General features: G+C 38.0%; 2 protein-coding genes and 1 pseudogene across 2 annotated transcripts in view; 2 read left to right on the top strand and 1 right to left on the bottom strand.

Annotated features, from left to right (window-relative positions):
- Ppfibp1 (PPFIA binding protein 1) overlaps positions 1 to 5406 on the top strand; it is a 224170-nt gene extending 218764 nt beyond the window's left edge. Inside the window, 4 exon segments of the mRNA XM_047548085.1 lie at positions 1019 to 1207; positions 2036 to 2215; positions 2874 to 2939; positions 3043 to 5406. Of these exon segments, the coding sequence (XP_047404041.1) occupies positions 1019 to 1207; positions 2036 to 2215; positions 2874 to 2939; positions 3043 to 3129 (522 nt within the window). The 3' untranslated portion in view covers positions 3130 to 5406.
- Rep15 (RAB15 effector protein) lies at positions 3043 to 6531 on the top strand. Its single transcript, XM_047548086.1, has 2 exons — positions 3043 to 3141; positions 5413 to 6531. The coding sequence occupies exon 2, from the start codon at positions 5497 to 5499 to the stop codon at positions 6205 to 6207; it is 711 nt and encodes a 236-aa protein (XP_047404042.1). The 5' UTR covers positions 3043 to 3141; positions 5413 to 5496; the 3' UTR covers positions 6208 to 6531.
- Positions 6532 to 12521: 5990 nt separating this feature from the next.
- Positions 12522 to 13373, bottom strand: LOC124983896 (protein SET-like; annotated as a pseudogene).
- Positions 13374 to 23762: the final 10389 nt, after the last annotated feature.

Below are 23762 nucleotides of genomic sequence, written 5' to 3' on the forward strand. Positions count from 1 at the left end.
CAACCACTCTGGAAAGCAGTATGGAGATTCCTCAGAAAGCTTGGAATGGAACCACCATTTAACCCAGCTATCCCACTCCTTGGCCTATACCCAAGGACTTAAAATCAGCATACTACAGAGATACAGCCACATCAATGTTCATTGCTGCTCAATTCACCATAGCTAGATTGTGGAACCAACCTAGATGTCCTTCAGTTGATGAATGGATAAAGAAACTGTGGCATATATATACAATGGAATATTACGCCACCATAAAGAACGATAAAATTATGGCATTTGCAGGCAAATGGATGAAATTGGAGAATATCATGCTAAGTGAGATAAGCCAATCTCAAAAAACCAAAGGACGAATGATCTCGCTGATAAGCGGATAATGACATATAATGGGGGGTGGGAGGGATCAGCGTTAGGGTTAGGGTTAGGGAGGGGGGCAAGAATGGAGGAAGGAAGGACTGTATAGAGGGAAAAGAGGGGTGGGTGGAGTGGGGGGGAAGGGGGAAAAAGTGGCAGAATGAATCAAACAACATTGCCCTGTGTAAATTTATGATTACACAAATGGTATGCCTTTACTCTATATACAGAGAATCAAAATGTCGCCCATTTTTTTACAATAAAAAAAAAATGCAGTAAAAAATAAATAAATAAATAGAAATAAAAACACAACATGTCATCAAAAAATAAATAAATAAAACCCTTGCAAAGATAAAGATTATATCTCTGCATATTCATGTTCCATAAGGAGTTAGCTTCCCCCAGAGTCAGCACTCCAGAGAGGTACAAGTGCTGATGTGGTAAATAAGGCCTGAAACCTGGATTATAGGACCAGCTCTACTATTCACTAAGGCAAAATAAAGAAAAATACATAAATTTAAAAACAGAGTCCATAGCCTGCCTACCCGCCTGCACTGTTGAGAGGGTCATTGGAGATGACCCAAATAAAAGAACTTTGCAAACTGTAAAGTACAGTACAAACCTGTATGAACCATGGTACCTTTTAACATCTTAATTTTTCTTACAGGTTCTAGAACCTCGTTTTAATGTAGAAACAATGGCTCAGTTATTGAATATTCCACCAAATAAGACCCTGTTGCGAAGACATTTGGCCACTCATTTTAACCTCTTGATCGGTGCTGAGGCCCAACATCAAAAGCGAGATGCCATGGAGTTACCAGATTATGTACTTTTAACAGCTACTGCCAAAGTGAAGGTTAGTTCAAGCTCACCTGAAGCAAAGACTCAGTTTTAACTGTTACCTGGTTACTCTATTTTCTGGGGTTTACTAACTTCTGTGGATGGGTTGATAAGATATATATCTTTATATGTGTGTGTGTATGCACATGTGTGTGTTTATATTTATATCTTTAAGAGTAATTTAAATAACACATTCTTGAAGGTTTCTGCCCAAATCATTTATTTTAATAGAATTAACAATAATAAAGAGCATGATGTTGGTTGACTTCTATAATTAATATATTGCCAAAGAGAGGGAATTCTTTTACCAGACACTGTCTTGATATGGTAGCAGAACAGGCATACAAAATAATCAGTCTTACCCAAGAGAAATTGTACTAAGGACCTTTTTTGTTTGTTTGTTGCTCTTAGATTGAAAAATCTTTGCAAAATTGGATTTATCCCTGAGAAATACCATCATTGCACTAATCCTGTCTAAACAATATAAAGGCTCTTGGCATATTTTGCTTATCACAGTGATTGTCCAGCTCATGGTGTGAATAAAATTAATCCTGTGCTTCATAACAAGAATCATTTATGATATTGATGTATTTACTCATATGCCTAGGATGTATTTGTTATGTAAATTTAATCATCCAGTTGCTTTTCTCCATGTGGAGTGAATAATTTTTTTTTTTTGGGGGGTTGCTGAGGATCAAACCCAGGGCCTTGTGCTTACAAGGCAAGCACTCTACCAATTGAGCTATCTCCCCAGCCCCTGGAGTGAATAATTAAATTATATATGTTATCTGTCCTTTGTCATATGAATTTTATCAAATTCCTGGGTGCTTGTTTACTCTTAAAGCCAAAGAAACTTACCTTCAGCAATTTTGGGAATCTGAGAAAGAAGAAACAGGAAGATGGAGAAGAATATGTTTGTCCAATGGAATTGGGACAGGTATCAGGAAGTGCCACTAAGAAGGGATTTAAACCTGGTTTGGATATGCGCCTGTATGATGAAGATGATTTAGATCGGTTAGAGCAGGTAGGTGCATCCAGCATTCAGATGCTAAATGGAAACTACCCTCTATCTATTAATCAAGGATGTTTTCTTTAAATGCCAAAAAAATATAATAAAATAACAATGAGCACTTATAGATTACTTACTACTTTCCTGGTTCTATCTGAAACACTAAACATATTAATGTTCTTGGTAATCTTAAGACATAGAATATTATAATCCACATTTTAGACATAAGGAAGGTAAACACAGAAAGCTAAGTAACCAGCCCAGTGTCTCTAGTCTGCCAGGTTAGCTCCAAAGCCTGTGCAATTTACCTCTGTTGTACATTTCTGTGTGAAAGAAATCTGTTCACTAAAACAAGTCAGGATTGGGCAGGTCCCATGACCTAGACTTTTCAGATTCAAGCTATGTGACTGCATGTTTGCTCTCTAATCAATAATCCTTTGGTGCCATTGTCAGTTATCCGACTAAATGTCTTAGTCCAGTGTTCCTTCTAATTTTTCACTTCTAATGGTAATAATAAGAAGAGATTATCATCAAAAATGTATATTGCTCCTACCCATTCCATACTATTTGTATTATTTCTGCATTTTTTCTTTTTTCTTCTACTTTTATTCATTTTGCTGCTGTTTCCTTGAAATTATGAAAACAAGTATGTCATGTCATGGTTTATCCACAGATGGAAGATTCAGAAGGGACAGTGAGACAGATAGGGGCATTCTCTGAAGGCATCAACAATCTCACAGTAAGTTTGTAAAATGAATTGGAACTTAAAATAACCCCAAGGACAGCATGTATATTGGAGAATGTGTAGTTCTGAACTGAATCCTTGTCTTCTTATTTTCCAGCACATGTTGAAGGAAGATGACATGTTTAAAGATTTTGCTGCTCGCTCTCCCAGTGCCAGCATTACAGATGAAGACTCAAACGTTTGACCTGGATGAGCAGTAGGAGCCCTTTGTCTTTTTCCCACTTTATTTTTCAAATACAGTGCATACTATAAGCCACAGATTGTATATTGTTTATCATTCCAATTTCTGCTCATTTAAAAGTGGAAATGGACAACAGGGGACATGTGCCTGTTCAGAATCTGCCACAAAAAATGAAGACACTGGCGAATGAGAGTATAATTGTTCCTCTTTTAATGTAAAAATCTGTGATGTATTATATTTAAAGTGTTGCACTTAAGATGAGTATTTTATGTTTTTATTCACATCCCAGCATGGAGGATTGAGCAGTGACCAGGGTGTGAATGACTTTGTCACATCGTTGTCCTCTGCAGCCATCTAAGCAGGACACTCTGTGTTCAGAGGCAGTGTGTGGAATTTTGTGTTCCCACTGAATGCCAGCCACACCTCCACTTGCCTCTTACCTTATTTTTATATATTTTTCTAAATATATGTATATATATAGTACATAGAAAATAGAACTTTTATTTTGTGACATAAGAAAGATGATGGAAAGATCACATAAAAAGAAAAACAGAAAATCAGATAAAAACAAAATATAATGATCTAAATTTTCATGTCCCACCTGGTCCTTAAGAGATTTTTCTTTATCTACAGCTGAACTTTTAACAAAGTCTGTTGTTCAGGCTAAATTAATATACACGAAATAGCCTTCTTTAATAACAGTACAGAATTGTAGAGCAATCTATTTTGACCTTAATCTTGGATCCGTTTACATAACAAGGAAGAACTCAAGGGACATTAATACACCATTAACTTGAATATATTCATAAACATTCACACATACCCCTCTCAAATTTATAGAAATAATTTCTAAAGAAACCAGAAATAAAAACCTTTACAGTGTTTTTTTATTTTCTTCTTTGTTAAATACATCATTACATCAGAGTACTAACAATCTGCCTAGAAAATGGTACATTTCTCAGGCTATCAGTAAATGGAGATTTATTTCATTTCGATCAGATTCAAAAATTCTGAGGCTGCAAAACTAATTTTGTAATGGCTATTTCATTACATAAAATGTAGTTTGTGTTTTTCTGTAACACAAAACCCAAATTTTCTTTATTTAAAAAATATAGCTGCAGCAAAAACTGCACTGTGTGTGTTTTTTATGGGGTATTAGGGAAAAAAAACTATTTTTCATTCAGTGCTACCTATGCTTATGATAGTCATCTGTGGAAACGATGGGTGTTCACAAATTGGGGTTGAGGTGGGCAGTTCGGTTAATGCCAGTGAACTTGGTTATAAGCTCTATTTGAATATCAATGGTATTATCTTTTATGTTGACAGCAAGTTACCAAACTATTCATCAAGGAACTTATAACACTAGATGACTATTTAATTCATAACTGAAAGAATTTGATGCTGCAGCGATTTCCTTTAAACTCTTTCATTAATTGGTAACTATATTAGACTCTTCCTGTATTTGAATTTTATTTTAATGTGAATATATGTCACCATTTGAAAAACTCAATTTGTTATTAGAACCTGGTTGAAAATACCAGGTTAAAAATGCTAAATTCTCTTTATTCAGGACAATATAACACAATATTTGAAAAGATTAACATTTCTTCAATGATATATTTACAAAATATTATACACTGCTGGTATTACCATATGAGAGGAAATAAAGTCAATACTTATTGCCTAATGTTTTTATTGTCATTGTTTAATTTTACCTCGTTCAAAATAACAAATAGGCTTAGTTTCTGGTATAGAAAACAGTAACAAATTCTTTCTCATTGGTAAACGTCCACAAATTTGTTTAAGGTGGAGTTCCTAACATGTATCAGCAGAGAGAAATTTGAGGTCTTTGTTTGAGAAACTTGTATGAAAGGAATACAAGCAACTGAGTTGGGAGATGAGGCATCATGACAGAAGGGATATAGGAAAAGTAAACAGAAATGACTCACCTACAGATTTGAAGCCAGTTATAGAAGGAGGTGTGTGAATCTGACCCATACACCTTTGAAGAACTAACATACTATCTTTAAAATTTTGTAAGAGGGAACATCTAGGAAGAAGTCACCAAAGATTAAAAGTAGAGTGAACATAACAGAGAATTTTTTGTGAAATTGAATACCTGTAACTTAATAAACTAGCTGGAATCTGTATGAATACAACACACCCAGATGACAAACAAATTGCCCTCACATGTTTGCTTAGCCTTGTGTCTATATGCTTAGCTATACCAAGGAAGTGTAGGGTTAGGAAACTGTGACTATATTAACAAATGTAACTTCATTGCAGAGCTTTTCCTCTGAAAAAGAAGCAATTCTGAACAACATTCAAATGCTTGATATTTGGGAGCAGTATTGATTGGGTGCAGAGAAAATGGGGCAAAAAACATCACAGCAGTTGGCTTTGAAGGACAGCACAGAGGTTCTCAGCATCTGTGAGGTGGTCAGTGAAGCTATAGTTCATGCAGCTGAGAAGCTCAAGGAGTATCTTGGATTTGAGTATCCCCTGAGTAAACTCTGCCCTGCTGCAAATACTCTGAATGAGATCTTCTTAATCCACTTCATCACTTTCTGCCAAGAAAAGGGTGTTGATGAGTGGCTCACCACCACCAAGATGACCAAGCACCAAGCCTTACTATTTGGGGCAGACTGGGTTTGGACCTTTTGGGGATCTGATAAGCAAATAAGGCTTCAGCTGGCAGTTCAGACTCTACGGATGGCTTCTCTTCCTCCTGTGCAGTCGAAACCTTATGACTTCTCCAGTCCAGAGTCAAGGGTAGAGGAGTCTTCCTGGAAGAGAAGTAGATTTGATAAGCTGGAAGAATTCTGTAACTTGGTAGGAGAGGATTGTCTGGGTCTGTTCATCATCTTTGGTGTGCCGGGAAAACCTAAAGACATCAGGGGAGTCGTCTTGGACAGTATCAAAAGTAAGACTGAGAGGAGCCATCTGCCGGGACGCAAAGCTGTGGAACAGTTTGTTCTGGAAACTGAAGATTGTGTCTCCATCAAAGAGCTGCTTGGAAACTGCCTGAGTAAGAAAGATGGGCTGAGAGAGGTGGGCAAAGTTTTTATTAGCATCCTCTGAACTGGATATGTGTACTGTGACTGGCCTGTATCATAAAAAGAAAAAAGATATTCTCATAAGTAAGCTCATTTATGTACATCATTCCTACTTGGGTTTGTTTTTTGGGTTTTTTTTTTTTTTTCCCCTTCATCCCATTGATTGAAAATGATTACCTGGGTCAAAGTTAGTTTGACAATTATTAGTTTCATAATTATGGAACAGCAACAACAACAAAAAAAAAAAAAACCTTGACTTTATTTCAGGAAAATGTATAATTAGGTTGGATCTGTATCCATTTATACAATAATAATTGGAGAGGATAATAAAATCATGCATAAAGCTCGATTTGCAAAAGTGTCTGTGAAATAATAAGTTTAACACTCAAAAGTATAAAAGTATATTTTTATTGCTGTTGGTGGCCAGTGGGTAGGGTGGAGTGCTGGGGAAGACCACAGAGCAGGTTTCATTACCCTTGTAACACCAGTTTCAATTCAGGACACCCAAGTAGAACTTCACACTACTCTTTTCCTCTTATCCTTGCCCTAACTAGCAGCTTTCTCTGCACAAAAGAATTTTAGTGGGATTTACTTTGGGATTCAATTGAGAGTGTTAGCTTTACCCATGATTTACAAAATCACCCATAAAGTAATTCCTTGTTATAATAATATTAGAATTGTCAGTACAGAATGTGCATACACATAAAATAGCCACTTTTACTTAAAAGCCTGTGTGGGATTCAGCAGTACAAAGAGGAACCACCGTTACTCATAGAACTTATATGGCAAGCCAGATGCTTTACATATATTATCTCTAGTTACATATAGTGTCCATGACTCTAAAAGGCATTTATTTCTGTTTCACAAAGAGATTTTGCAAAAAAGCTCCCAAGGTCATAAAGCTATTAAATGGCTCATAACAAAAAAAGTAAGGTCTGTCCAGTTACAAAGACACAGCTCTTTTCTAGAGTTATGTAAAGAAAATTCTTTGATTCTAAGCTATTGGAATTGCTGATACCACAAGGATGCACCTGCCACTTCCTGGCCTTAGTCTGCTGCTACTGCTTCTCCTGCTGGTGAAAGACTTGTTCACAACATGCAGTTCTTGGCAAAATGTGGGCTAACTTGCAACTACACAAATTCTGAAAATGTTTGCTGTTTCGGAGTCTTCCCATGAGTTTGGCCCTTTCTATTTTTTGGAGTTGAAGGTACTTCTTGGGAGGTTGCATGAAGTCATATGAAGGTAATGTATCCAGCAGTGTATTTTGATTTTATTGGACTGTTTTCCAAAGTAAGGAGTAACATTTGTTGTTGTGATTTATATGACTGAAACTTGTCACAGGGCACTCATAATTTTCTGTTCTACATTTTTTTGTGTTCATTTAAGCTTCTAAACTGATATTAGGACCACTGGATAGGCTCTAACTATGTCCCAAAATCTTCCCTTCCCTCATGCTTCCTGTCAGGAGTATCCAGGGAAGAGTACAAGTGCAGAGAGAGGGGAGGTTGAGAATTTATTACCCCACTGTCCCTACCTTGATATTCTGGGATAAAGATAGCTCCTGTCCAGCTGGCCCTCCTACAGATTCCTGTTTTTCAAACCAATGTCAATTCCCCAGGTGCCTTGTTAGTCCCCTATGCCTTGTCCCTACTCTGAAGGTGTCTTTTCTTCAGTTAAACTTGGAAAGTGGCATTTGATTTCTTCTGAAACTATAATCCTTCCTGATTTTCCCATCCAGAAGCTAAAGATGATAATACCTATCTTGTAGGATTGCTGTTCATTATGTAAAATTAAGACTAACCAAAATGCTTATAATATAGTAAATCATCCACACAGGATTCACAGAGAACATCATTAACTTCGGTCTAGATTGAGCATGAAGAGCCAACTCCTGTTTTCTGTTCAACCTGATGTTAAATTCAAATAAGCCTGGCAACATTAGGCAATGCCGGCCCAAAATCCCTCCTCTTAAGCTTTGTCCTTTCAGGAAGTCCTGGGGGAAAAGAAGAATGGGCACTTTCTAATTCCTGTGATGCCTTCTTGCTTCAGAAAAGGTATATGACCTCCACACCTTTGTTTTCCCTCCTCAAAATGTTGATTCACCACCATGGCCTCCTTCTTTGAGGAAGCCGAAAGACGAAGAACATAGAGGCAACCTTGTAGTGGTCTTACATTGGTAATTAGTGTGAAATAGTGTTTAATATCACAATAGAGCATTAATATATACAAGTATTACCTGTCAATTAAAAATTTTTTAAAAAGAAGTTGTAGCATTGGTAATTGATATCTTGTTTCTGTTGGCAAAGTCTCCAAAAACATAGCTCAGCTTCTGCAATTTGAGACTATATGTTGTCCCCTTCCCCCAAAAATGCTTCAAAATGTAAACAGAAGTTAGGTTTTACTGACATGTAATTGCTAAATACCAATTACACATAGACCCTGTTCTTTACCCTGCATAGAAGATACAGCCAGCATACAGTGTTTGCTGCTGATGGGATGGAGGGGTATGACACATGCTGCAGTCAGGATATTGCACCTCCAAACTTCAAATAATAAGACTACACAGCCAAGACATGGCATCAACTAAGTGTCCATTGACAGATGAATAAAGAAAATGTGGTATATACACACAATCTAATATTACTTAGCCATGAAAGAGGAATGAAATCCTGCCAGTTGTGGTAAGGTAACATGAATGAACTTGGAGGACAATAAATGAAATAAGCCAGCCACAAAAAGACAAACTGAGTGATCTCACCCATAGGTAGAATTTAAAACAGCCAATCTCATAGAAGTACAGAGTAGAATAGTGGTTGCTAGAGTCTGGGAAGGGTTGGAGAAGACAAGGCAAATGGGGAGAGAAAGATTGATCAGTGGGTACAAAATTACAGTTCAATAGGAGGTATAAGTTCTGATGTTTTATTGCATAGTATGCTATAAAGATATAGCATACTTCAAAAATAGTAGAGAGCATTTTAAATGTTCTCACCACAAAGAAGTGATAAATGTTTGAAGTGATAGATAAGCTAATTACCCAGATTTGTTCATTATGCAATGTATACATGTATCAAAATATCACACTATACCCCATAAATATGTGTAATTATTATGTGTTCATTAAAAACAAAACTAATCTCCTTTCAGATTTAAAAAAGAAAAGAAAAGAAATGCAAGTGCAGAAATAAATGCCTTGGACATTTCTTCTCAAGAAACAAAGTGAAACTGGGCATGGTGGTGCAGGCCTGTAATCCCAGCAGCTTGGAGGCTGAATCAGGAGGATTGTGAGTTCAAAAACAGCTCAGCAATTTAATGAGACCCTGTTTCTAAATAAAAATTATAAAAAGGGCTGGAGACATGGCTCAGTGGTTAAGTGCCCATGGGTCCAATCCCTGTTACAAAAAAATCCAAGTGATAAGGAAAAGAATTTTAGCCCTTGCCCTTAGTAATCTGGGCATGAACAGCCCAGGAGGCATCTCTTGAAGTTAAGCAATAATTATTCCTACTTTGTCTCTGGAAGACTAGAGTACTCAGCCAGTTAATATTTCATTGGTGAATAATGACCCCTGTCTTCAGGAAGGCTATCAAGAATATAAAGAAAGTGGTATGACAGAGTAAAAAAAATCCAACTGGGTATCAGATGTGAGTTTGAGTCTCCATTTTCATAAGAGCTGAGTCAAGTGTCTTAACTCTTGGTCTGTTTTCTTACCTGTAAAATGGGGATGACTTCAACCAACAAAAAGAAGACAAGATTGTGAAATATGTTATATACTAAAATATAAGCTTACCAGAATTTCAGAAACCTAGTGTGAATTGTAAACATCCATGTTATAAACAGCTGGAAGTTATAAATCAAAGACTTACTCTACTTTTTGTATGTGAAAATGGTATCACAAGACTGGTATCCCGGTTACAATAAGATATACTCCATGTTTGCATAATATGTCAAAATATACTGTCTTGTATATCTAAAAAGAACAAAAAAGTATTGCTTTCATGGATTTTAAAAATACTGCATTATTTAATTTTTTAAATTTTTATTTGTTCTTTTTAGTTACATATGACAGTAGGATCCATTTTGATATGTTTATACAAGTTTGGAATATAGCTTATTCTAATTAGGATCCCAGTCTTGTGGGTGTACATGATACTGAGATTCACTATGGTATATTCATATATGTACTCATTTAATTTTTTAAAGTTATGTTCTTGGTGTAAAAATTCCTGTACAGAAAGTAAAGTCTTTAGCAGTCTCTCCACCACTCTGCCCACTACCTCAGGTTTGCTAATTATCCTTTCAGTGTTTCTATTGCATATTTAAAATATTTTACACAATAGGATCTTATTACCCATTAATGCTTTATAACCTGCATTTAAAAAAAGAAAACCATATACTGTGTATAATTTTCTAGATTTATATCATTCTTATCATTCTTTAAGACTGACATCAGTGATTTTCTATTTCCTGCTTGAATATTAGGTTAATTTGGGAGTTTCAAAAAAGCAAACAAAACAACAAAAGTAAAAGCCAGTGCCCCAAACATACCTAGTCTGATTGATTAGTATATCAGAGAGAGAAGACATAGAAAATGTTACTCTTTTTAATCTCCTGAGGGGATTCTGATGTTCAGCCTGGAGACAGACCCATGTGTCTTAAGCTGTACTCTGTATTTTATGATCTATCTAATAAATGCCATTTTTGTGGATGTTTGGATTACAAGGCATTTTTAGACAACATTCGTACTTAAAACTTAGTTTGGTCAGGCCTTAACATTTTGCCATATTTGATTCATTCTTTTATTTATTTATTTATTTTTGGCATTTAATTTCACCTATATTTTATAGCATTAAAAAGGTTATGCATTAGGTAGCTTTTCAAAATGCTACTCTCTGCACAGCAACTTTGAGTAGATAGAGCAGAGTCCATCATCCCACCCAGATCCACACATTGACCATGGAGATTTATGCCACATACCTGGGACTTAAGAGAAAAAATGTCTTCCTGACCACCAGCACGAACTTCTTACTCTGAGAGCCCATCTTCTTGGCCACACTTTATAGAGCCAATGAAGACATGCAGGAACTGTCCCACATACAACTTGACATTAGAGCACTAGATCTGTTTGGTGGCAGCAAGCGCTACTATATCCAGGTAAATGAAGGCCCACTTTAAAAACTGTCAATTGGAGATAAAAATCAAGGGTATAACTCAGAACTCAGTTTTGAGTTTCTAATATCCCAAATGACATGTATATTTTCAGAAACCAATGGCAAATTGTACCCATGTTTCCCAGCTACGGAGACATTAAGACATTGATTTAAATCCCTTTACTCAGTACACATTGCCCTGAGGTCATCCGGCAAAGTTATCAAAAAATACGAAGTTAGGGTGACAAAGTTTGATGAAGATGTTATCATACAAGTCAAACTTGGAAGGTCATATTAAAAGTATATCTATTCTGAGAGAAAAGTATCAAATCCTTTCTGAACACATTTAGTTTTTTTATAACAAAGCAACTTGTACACTTTTAACATTTAAAACTGAACATCATTTTCCTTTCCAGTGAAAACAAAAAGAAAATTTAAAAATAAGCAAACAAAATTACAATGAGAATGTCAATTCCAAATAAGATCCTACAGGTTCTGCTGATTCTCCCATCAAGTGGCAGGGCTCAAGTCATCATTAGGGGAGAATTTTATTTTAAAAGTGTCATCTTAAACTGCAAGGATGTCCATTAAACATCACAATTAAGCATGCCAAAGGAGAAGCCATGTTGTCAAAATGCCCACTTAACCCACCCAAACATCTCAAACCTACCCTTTGCTGACCTTCTATGACCACATTTTTTAATTTTTTTTTCTTTTTGTAAACAAAAAGTGACAGATACATGTTGGTAAATGCTAAATTCACACAGAAACAGTATGATCTCTAAGGCCAATATACAGAAAAAGAAGGAAAAAAGCTAGAGTTCTATGCATTAATACACAGGGGCCTACCACCCTCCAGCTCCCAGCAGAGTGAAGGGAGCAGAAGGTTTTTCTTTCTTCCCACAGAGCACGGTGGTGTTGGTTCCAGTTTTTGTTTTGAGACAGAAAAGGATAAAAATGAATTCAGAACAGAAGGGTGTAGATTCTTCTCCCATTATACTCTGCTCAAGGTATTTCCCCCCCAAAATAAGTTGAGAACCATTGTTTGAGAAAAGAGACCTTAAGAACAGGGTGACTGAGCACAAAGGGGTGGGGGGAATAAAGGGGGAGAAAAAAAAAAAAAAGACTGCAACTTGCTCCAAGGGACTGAATTAAAAAAAAAAAAAAAAAGATTGGAATTCATCAGTGTTCAATTAGTCATCTTCTCCTTCATCTTCTCCTTCCTCCCTTTCATCATCATCCTCATCTTCTTCACCTTCATCCTCATCCCATTCTTCATCAATATCTTCCAAACCTTCTTCTTCTTCATCATTATCATCTTCTTCTCCTTCCCCTTCTTCATCATCCATATCAGGAACCAAGTAGTACTGCAATGGATTTGGCCAAATATCATCTTTGATGACCTCTCCTAACATCACCTGCATCAGAATAGTCAGGAAACCAGGTAAAGTAGCTCTCTAGTTCTCCATGCTGCCTCTTCCTACTATCTTTATCTTGTATTTGACTTGAACGTTTCATCAAACCCTTTCCAGATTTCCATTTGATTTCAGTGGACTTTGAAGATAGATCACCACTCTCATTCAGCTAAAATTATTTGGAGAGTACTTTATTTTTGAAGAAAGGATTTTCATCAAAATAAAAATGTATTCTGTAACCCAATTTGATATCTTCAAATTGTCACTTCAACTCAAATAATGCAGCACCTCTTCATCTTCCTCCCCAAGCAGTGCAGACACTTGTGGATGGTTGACCAAAGTTGTTACCCAAAAATTTGGGATTTTGGCAATCAATTCTGACCTCTTCTGAAAAAATGGTTGGCAGAGTTTGTTATATTTCTGTTCTAATTTCAATATCTCCTCACTGGCTTGTTCATTAAGTCTGTCTGTTTCATGTTGTACTTCATCAATATGTTGAATTGCTTCTTCTTGTCCTTTTTCACCCTTTGGCAAGCCCAGAGAGGCCGATGAATCCACCTGCCTTGGGGCAGGAGGCAGTTTGGGTTTCTTCATTTGAGACTGGAGCTAAGATCGGCATTTGGGAGCCATCCTGTGAGGGAAGTCAAGAAGAAGACCCTGGGTCTCACAGCTCAGAGAAGTGCAGAGAACCGGTGGCACCAGCTGCAGGGGCTTTAAACCAGTCCTGCAGCCACCCTGTCTGGAGGGGATATTTACATAACAGTCTTGATTCATTCTTTTTTAAAAAAGAAAATGTTACAAACTTAGGTCCTCACTTTCCCCTGCTTTGCTGTTCCCTTCATTTCCCACTTCCCCATAAGCAGTAGTCTCAATTTGATGTTTCATTTATATAGACTTTATGGCTATTTCATATTAACATATTGTATTACCTGAATTATGCACTTAAAAATGTGTAGGGTGGTCAATTTTTTTTGATGGGGTTACCAGGGATTGAACCCAGGAGCACTTAACCCCAGCTACATCCCCAGTCCTTTTTATATTTTGAGATGGGGTCTGGGCCTCACTAAGTTGCTGAGGCTGACTTTGAACTCATGATCCTCCTGCCTCAGCCTCCCAAGCCACTGGGATTACAGGTGTGCCCCACTGCTCCAGCAAAGTGGTCAATTTTATATGTTTTATCCAATAAAAACATTCTGCAGGCGGGCAAAAAAACCAATGTAAATGGACCAACAGTGATTTTTTTTTCTTTTAAAGGGAAGTCACCTTATTCCCATTACTTGTTTCGTTTTATAAAGATTATTGTGACAAGAATCTCCTTCCAAACCAAATTCTTGGTGGCAATATTCGTAGTATTTTTGGGGGGGTTGGGGGTGGGTGTTGGGGAATGGAGGGTGAGGTTTCCCATGCCCCCTTTGTATGTTCATTCCCAAATAGACAGGAGCTTATTAGAGCATGAGTGGTTAATTGAGGGGAGGGAGGATGAAATAAAGCATTTGGTGTAGGCACAGTTGAATGTTACCAAGCCTGTACTAAATGCCACACACAGTCCCCACATGCTTTCCTGTGTTTGATCATTTAATTTCATGACAACTCTGAGTTGTGTATTTTCTTTCTAATATTAAGTTGTACGACTGGGAGAACCCAGATGTGCCTCTAGAAACCAGAAGCTCTCTGGAGTTGTCTGCTGCTGCTCCAAGAGAGCTGGCCTCAACTGGCCTGTTTTTGCATCCTGGGTCCATAGGGGTTAGTCAGCAGAGCCAGGAGATGAGAACTCTAGGTCTCCCCTCCCACAGCCTCATCACCTAGCTGAAAGCAAGGCCCAGACCAAATTCTGCCACATGTACGGGCATTGAATAGCAAGCAGGCACAAATACACTGTAAGGCCTTGCTCCAAAAGCTGCAGAACTGTGCTGTGCACCATGGTCAGCTACCAGCCACATATGGCTAATAAAGTTTAAACAGTTAAACGAAAGACCTGGGTTTTGTTTTGTTTTGTTTTATTGTTGGTTTTATTTCAGGAGTCACATCTCCACTTTTCAAATAGCCAGCAAGCACGGCACTAGTGGCTGCCTTATTAGGGCGGATGAAAGTTTCCATCATCTTAGAAGGTCCTGTTAGTCAGAACTGTTCTAAAAAGTGCCACACTGCCTTAGATGGAGCTCCTTTGCATATCCTGGCATCAGAGCTTTGGTCTGAGCCTCTCTCTCTCTCTCTCTCTCTAACCCCTAGGCAGCTTTGTAACCACCATGGAGCTCCTCCTAAACCTTGGACCAAATGAAAATAAAGCTTTTTCCAGCAAAAAAAAAAAAAAAAAAAAAGTGCCACACTGTCCCTGGGGTGCATTTACATAGCACTCTGAAAGAAAGAAAGTTTCCTTAGAAGCAGAGGCAAAGATAATTCAGGATTTGACCAACTTTCAGGATTTGATCAACAATTCCAGGATCAGATGACAAAATTTCTTCCAAAGCAGCTAGAAACAGGACTGGTGGGAAATAGCCAAGGGCACCAATCCCCTCTCAAATTTAATTGAGGTATAATTGACAGATAGAAATTGTACATTTAAGGCATTTGATGTGATGATTTATATATGTATACCCTGAAGTATTCAACAATGCCTCCATCACCTTATATAGTTGCTTTTTATATATGGTGAGAACACCTAAGTTCTACTCTCTTAGCAAGATTACAGTATAGGATATTATAAATGTGATCACCACTCTGTATGTCACCCATGTGGAACTTAGGGTTAAGGGGACAATTCTGTAAACTTTCGATGGCCGAGCAGGATAGACTCTCATTTTCAGTTTATATGGCAGTGGGACAGTCCTTACAGTAATCACGGGTCTTTGTGACCATCACTTTATCAATGAAAAATCATTTGTTGCAGATATTACGCTAAATGACAAGCCTCTGGTGTTAATGCTGTGGTTGATTTGATTGTTTATATGAAATTTTGATTAGTCATTCAAGTACTAACTCCCCCAGGGTGTAGGTTAAAAATAATCATCACTCTTGTATCACAGCTAACTATATGAAAGTCTTTTTAAAAATTGCTCATGTACAGATTATGTCTTTCAGTCATTCAATCTCTAAAGCCACCTTTCTTCTAGGCATTGCAGGTATGGGCCTCATTATAGCCTTGGTTGAATTCCCCACAGTCTGTGACCAGGCTGTTGCATGATGGAGCCAGTTGCTTCTTTATTGCTTAGAAAATTAAATGCCAGTCATTTAAATAACTGGTAACATTCAAAGCATATAGCCTTTCTTCTTTTGTTTCCTACTTTCAGGCTCAACATATATCTTACCAAGTGTGACAATGCCCCATGCAATACCACATCTAGTAAACCTTTTGAACTCTTCTAGTATCCTTTTAGAATATTTTCTGTATTTCTCAAAAAAAAAATTTTTTTTAAATCCCACAACTGTGTGTCTACTAGGTGAGTGCCTATCAAGTTCCAGGAGCCTATCCTGCCCCTTCAAGCAGCAGCAAATTCATTTTTAACCTGCTGTTGCTTCATCTATGAAATAGAGATAACGATGTCCTCCTTACAGAGTTTTTGGTAGGATTGGAGGTTATATATGTAGGATGCTTCATTCCATAATTGACAGACTTTTCAAATTAGGTCTTATATTCCTCTGTTCTCAATAGACTTTTCAATCAGCAGGTCACCCTATCACCTGACTCCTGATGGCCATTTTCTCTTTTTTGTCTCCCCTCCCTCCAATGACCCATAACCCCGGGGATCAATCAATTGATGTAAAGAATAGCAATGCATGAAGTTGCTATATTTCACTTCAAAAAGTGGTATTGAAAAAATTTGAGAGAAGTCAGAGACAGATAACTATGGACTAGACACTATGTTTGGATTTAGCAATATGAATGACCCAAGACCTGTTATTTGCCTTCAAGAGCTCCCAGTCTCTAGGTAAGAAGATTTATAGGAGAGATGGAAAGTGTAGGTCATGGTGTAAGGTAACAGGGTGGAGACCAGGGACTGGGTACAGCTGAAGGAAGAGCACAATCAACATTACCCAGTGTGATTAGTGCTGGCCTCATAGTACCCTAGATCAGGGTCTTAAAGCATGAGTTGTCCAGGCAGTCTGGGAATGCAGAAGGTAATCTCAGCAGTTTTGTGTGCTCTATTGAGAAGCAAGAGTGTCCTCTGGGGGAATTGGGTGAGTAGAAATTAAAAGCTGACGTGGGAGAAGGGCAGGGTTGTGCATATTACTAGAGGTGGGGGATGTGCCATACACTGAGAAGGAGGCCCTTAAGAGGACCAACATTAGGGACAGGTAGGTTGGTGAGACTCCAGGTGTCAGTGAAGTGAAAGCAGGCAGAGGTGGAGGAGGGTGTTGGAGTGAGCTAGTGAAATGGGATGGAGTTCTCAGAGAGGTGGAAAAGAGACCAGTCTGGCTGTAAAGACACTCATGTATGACCTTGAGCATGCGCTGTATTGGTTAGGGGGCCATGTTCTTGGATCTCTTCCTTCCCCTCTCTGCTGTCTTTCCTGAACAATATCGTGCACATGTCTCTCACATACATGTTGAGTCCGCCACATTCTCATCTCCAGTCCCATGTATCTGGCAGCTTAAAGTCCTCCACCTCAAACTACCATATTTTAACCTCAGGGACAACGCACATGCATGAAATCTTTGAAAATCAACTTTCCTGTGCTGACTTATTCTTTCTTCAGTACCCTTCATATACCTCCTATAGACTACCCTCACCCACAACCCTTTATGGTCATATGTTGATGTGACCTTACCTCTTAAATAAGAAACCTCTTGAGCCCAAAGATCCAGACATCTTTTTTAGTGTGTTAAGGTAGCAAGGTTTGGTCATTTCTATGTGCTCAATGTTTGTGGAAGGGAAGAAGGAAGGGGATAAGGAAGTTGGATTTGAGGAAAGGAAAACCTTTGAGGCTAAACCCTCATATGCTTTCACCTGAACAATGAAGGTCACACAGAATGGAAGTAAAAGCTGAAGAAGAAGGACCTTTGGGAGAACCTGTGGGCAAGTGAGAAAGATGATGGTGGCCATGGGAGGTGAATTGGCAGCACAGGAACAATCAGATGATATGTTCAGTCTTCATCAAAGAAGTTGACCTGTAAGGACAATTTTGGTAATACGAAGGAATTGGAGAGAGCACAGTGGGTTGAGGGAGGACTTAGTTAAATCAAGATATTCCAAAAACCTTAAGTTTTGGTAAAATGACTGCAGTGCGAGAAATGAGAGTTGATTCCAACTCTCTGTGTTGGGTATCCCTTGAATCAAATCTTCCAGGGAGATCCTCAGGAACATGACCACAACCAACAACACCAACAGTACTTATTCAGTGCTTGCCTTATCTTGTTCATTCTCCCAGCAACGCTGTGAAGTCTGTAGTACCATCTCCTTCATCTTATGGATGAGGAAAGCTAGGCTTAGGGTAGTTAAGTAGCATTCTCAGCTCTCCTCTTCCTCCTAAGTGTCTCATTTATGCCAGCCAACTTGCTAGAACCAACCATCATGCCAGAAACTGTTAAAACAATATAATATAACAAGTCTGGTTCCCCAGGATCATCAGAACTGCTTTCTAAGTATCCAAAAGACTATCAATTGGAATGAGCTTACCCTTACCTCCCTGCCTGCTGCCACTTGCTCAAAACCCAGAAATTCCACAAAACCATCCAGCCATGTGGGAGTCCGACAAGTGTCCTGTTGCCTTCTGGTAGTGGGGAAATGAGTTAATGATAAAGGATGTTAAAATACACGAAATAATAAAAGAAAATGGGAGGAGGAATATAGTAACAAGGGGTGGAGTGGGGCAGAGAAAAAGAATACCTTCTGTTTAGGAAGCATAATACTATCTAAACATACTGAGAATGAATTTCAGTCTTCTAGACAACATATATAATTTCAACCTGGGCCCAGATGCTATGATAGAAGAGAAGGATGTGCATAACAAGAATATTTGTTTTGTTTATTGAGAAAACATAAAGCCAAGGGAATTGTGCAATAGGTACTATCAAAAAGTTTAGGAATCTGGGTATACAGGGTGTTCTATACAAGGGATCCTCTTCCCTGTAAGGAAATGTCTTTTCTTTGGTGCCAGCATGGGGCTTTTGTTGGCCCTCTCAGTGTTCTTTCTCCCTGGTAGGGAGGAGAAGAGCCACTACCTGAGCCAGTGGAAGACGGACCCAATGTTCAGACAAGATTTGGTTTCTGTGTCTGAAGGCATGTCCCGCTTCTTTGGCTGTCCTGCTGAGACTGAGGGGGTCTCTACAGTGCCAGTATCCTGGCTTATTATCTGCCAAGAGAATGAGAATGAGTTAGGTAATGCCAGTAGCAATGGAATAAACCCTTATTCATTTAAGGCAATCTTTTTTTTTTAATCAATGTTAGCCTAACTATAAATGCATAATTTAAGTACTCATTAATACTTAGCACACACAAACATATGCACTTTTTGTTTGGGGGTTGGGGAGTTGTTTTGTTTTATATAATCATTAGGCCCTGTCTTTGTTTCTGCCTTCTTGTCTCCCTCAGTGCTCCTTGGCATTTTCCCTACAACTCTTCCCCAGCTCCTTTCCTTGCTGTCTTCCTTCTCCCACTGCTCATCTCCTCAGAGACACTGGAGTCCACCCATTTCACAGCAGGTACAATGACTCCATGCTGTCCAACCTGGTACCCCCACTGGGCCCATCCTTTGCTCTGTAGTGAGGCAGCTCTGTGCTAACTTCAGCAAGTTCATCTTCCTCAAGTCCAAGTAGCATTTCTAGGAACTGGTTGATGCCTTCATTTCTGGTTGCTTACATTGGACAAGTCCTGACAAGTTTCATGTTCTTGATGACTGACCTGATACATATGGGGAGGGACACTGCTGAATGACTGGAAATCCTCTTCCTGAGAAAACCCAGAGAACACAGTATAATCATGTTTGTCATCTCTCTGATTTTCTAGAACTGGCTTAAGCTTTTGCATTAGATTGTCCAGTTTTCAGAGAATCAACCTTGTATTTTCCCTTGGGCACTCATCCATCCTCTGGTTGTTTCCCTTTAGATCTCCGTCAGCTAGTGGGTCTTCAAGATCAGAGCCTATATCAGTATCCATGACCAATGTTATGGTTAGTTTGCAAAACTTCTCTGGGTTGTCCAGAATGTGATCTTATCCCCAGACAGGTTTTTCCATCCTCAAGTGTTTCCATTTAGTTCCTAATTAGCTAGTAAGTCTTCATGGTCAGAGCACATGTTGGCATCCAAGATCAGGGTGATGGTAAGTTTATAAAGCTTTTCTGGATTGTCCTGAATTTGCTCTTGTCTCCCCATGGAATTCCTTACATTTTCAATCCCCCTGTCCCTTGAACAGGAGGGAGGAAGTAGCAGGAAGAACCCTTGGAAGTTGAGTCTTCACAGGAGGTAGTATCTTCCACGGTAAGGTGTCTTCATAGTGGGAATAGCCTACAGAGAGGCTTAGGTTGAATTTGGATTCAGAAATGCTGTCCTCCATGTCAGAGCAGTTACTGGGAGGATGAGTTTGCTAAAGAGTCCAAGAGCTCAAATGTAGGTCTCCCTCAATTCAGGAAAAGAAAAAGAAAGTCATTAATAGATGATATTGGGAAGAATCATGTACTGTAGCAATGGTATCTATTCATTTTTCTGTTCATAACTATCCCACTCAGATAGAAACACATACAATGTTTGTACTTTTAGTCACAGACACAAGAGGCAGTTCTTCTCTTTAAAAACTTATTTTACAGGCCTTGAAGATAGAATATGTAATCTTGAGTACACAGAATATAATAAAGGGGAAAGTTATACTCCATCTATGTATAATGTGTCAAAATGCATTCTACTGTCATGTATAACTAGAACAAATAAAAGAATATAATAAAGGAGGAAAATTATGGAACATGATCAGAAAAACCCTGGGACAACATTAAAACCTTAGACTCATTGGGATAGAAACAAACAGAGGTGCAAGATAAAGGTATAAAGAACATTTTAAATGAGACAGTTAAAGAATACTTTTTGCATGTCAGATACAAGATAGAAATCCACATACAGGAGGCTACACAACCCAAAATAGAACTATTCAAATGTGAAGCTCTCTAAGACATCATAACTAAAATGCCTAACACAAAATAAGGAAAGAATTTTAAAAGTTGCAAGAGAAAAACATGAGGTCACATTTAGAGGCAAACCAATAATGCTCATTTCCGATTTCTCAATTCAGACCCTAAAATCCAACTAAAAAGCTTCTGTACCGCAAAAAAAAAACATTAAGAGCATGAAGAGAGAGCCAATGGGAGAAAATCTTGGCCAACTATTCCTCTGATAGGGAATTAATATCTGGAATATGTAAAGAACTCAAAAACTTTAAAACCAATAATAATAATAATAACCCAATCAACAAATGGGCAAAAAACTGAAGAGAAGCTTCTCAAAAGAAGAAACACAATTGACCAACAAATACATAAAAAAAAGTCCCAAATCTCTAGCAATGGAGGAAATGCAAATCAAAGATTGCACACTAAGATTGCATCTCACTCCAGTCAGAATGGCAATGAACAAGAATATGAACAATAATAAATGCTGGTGACGTTGTGGGGGGAAAATTACATTTGTACTTTATAAGTGGTGCTGGTAGATTAGTACAACTACTCTGCAAAGCAGTGTGAAGATTCCTCAAAAAACTAGGGATGGAACCACCATATGACCCACTCCTTGATATTTTCCTGAAAGATAAAATATAAGTATACTATAGTGATACAGCCACCTCAATGTTTATAGCAGCATAATTCACAATAGCTAAATTATGGGATCAACCCAGGTTCCAGTCAATAGATTAATGAATTAAATTGTGGCATATATATACAATGGAGTTGTATATACATATACATTATGTTAGGTGATCAGCCATAAAAAAGAATGAAATTTATGGCATTTGCCTGTAAATGATTGGAAATGAAGAATATTATGCTCAGTGAAATTAGCCAAACTCACAAATTCAAAGGTTGAATGTTTTCTCTCATATGCAGAAGCTAGTAAAATAAAGGGAAGGAGGAGGGAAGGATAGGAAAACATAAAGATAAAGGGAAGAACAGTAATGGAGAAGAAGGAGATCAAGAGGCAGAGTAGAGGAATGGGTTAGGGGAGAGAATGCAGAATGAATTCTTTAAAAAGTCATATTATGTGCATATATAAATATGCCACAGGGAATTTTACTTTTATGCATAAGTAAAAAGAACCCATTAAATATAAATAAATAGATGAGCAAAAGGAAATAGAGTAAAGGAAGACTTGGCATAAAAGGGGTAGGGAAAATGGGGGATCTGAACTGAAATTGAATTCCATGCATATATGAGTTTGAGGAGAGATGAACCCAACTACTATGCATAACTATAAAGCTCTTTAAATAAAATAAAAATAAAAGTTAAAAAAAAAAAGACTTGGGGATGTATCTCAGTGGTAGAACATCCCTGGGTGCAATCTTCAGTAAGTACAAGTACAACTCTAAATATACTAAAAACCACTGAATTGTCCACTAGAGAATGGTGAACTTCGTGTGTGTGAATTATGCCTCAATAAAGCTCTTTTTAAAATAAATAAAAATTTTTAAAACACATTTTGTTATATAAGAACCCTCTGTACTGATCATTTCCACCTGATACCTCTCATGCTTTGTCTTTTACAGTTGAAAGAACCCTTATCATAAAAGATTGCTATATATAATTTGAAAAATTCTCTAAAGTATGAAGATGAAAATTACTGCCCCTATGATCCCACACCATCCAGAGATAATAGTAACCATCATTTAAAGAGTTCAGTGGATTTCCTTATAATCTTTTCTTTTATCCATGTACACATACATGCATGGTTGTATATTGTACACACATTCATGTATATGTGGATGTCACATCAACAGAAAGGGACAAAATTAAAATTCTATGGCACAGCCTGCTGGAAACACACATATGGCTAGTCTATAATTTTTATCTACTTTCTTATTAGTGTCACTTAGGTAATCACCTATTGGTAACCATTAGGTTAGGTGATCAAGGCCCCTTAGATTATTAAGACCATTAACAGTTGTTTATTAATGACAGTAAATCTCTTATCCACAAATCTCTGCCTCTCTCATCCTAGTCTTATAAATTGGATAATTGGACCAAAAATCACAAATTTATTAATGTCTTATGATAATTGTTACTAAATAATTTTCTAGAAAGAGCATAGCTACATTAATGCCCATCCCCCCATCATTGATGGCATCTTTACCACAGCATCTGATGCTCTGGCAAGAAAGTGGGGAAGAGAACACACACATGTGCACACACACACACACACACACACACACACACACTGCAGACTCTGTCACATCTAGCTCTGATGGCTGCCCACATGGAAGAGATGCTGCCAAATCCTGAGGCATAAAAAGGGAATTTGAGAAGTCCTTTGGATCTTGAGTCCCTGTGACTAAAAAGTCCAACTTTCACAAATTTGTGTTCTGAGACTGTTGGCTACTGTGGCAGCAGAGGAACCAAATTGTAGCTGTAGTATAGAAGGAGAAAAAGGGAATTGAAAGATAAAGGGTCCATCCCCTTTGTTTAGTAGATTTTTGTGTCATTGTGACCATGTGTTCGCATGACAAGAACAACTTAGAGAAGGGAAAGTTTATTGTTGGCTCAAAATTAATTTCAGAAGTCTCAGTTCACAGAGAACTGGTTCCCTTGCTCTGGACCCAAGGCAAGCTAGCACATCAGGGAGGAAGTTTCCAGAGAAGGAAAACTGCTCAGGTAATGGTAGGGTCAAGAAGCTGAGAAAGCCAGGCATGGTGGTGCATACCTGTAATCCCAGCAACTGGGGAGGCTGAGACAGGAGGATTGCAAGTTCAAAGCCAGTTTCAGCAACTTAGTGAAGCTGTGAGCAACTTAGCAAGACCCTGTCTCAAAAAATAAAAAGTACTGGGATGTGACTCAGTGGTAAAGTGCCCCTGGGTTCAATCCCCAATACTCCATATCTGCCACAAAAGAGAGA

Source organism: Sciurus carolinensis, chromosome 4 (assembly GCF_902686445.1).
Source record: "Sciurus carolinensis chromosome 4, mSciCar1.2, whole genome shotgun sequence".
Classification (NCBI taxonomy): Eukaryota; Metazoa; Chordata; class Mammalia; order Rodentia; family Sciuridae; genus Sciurus; species Sciurus carolinensis.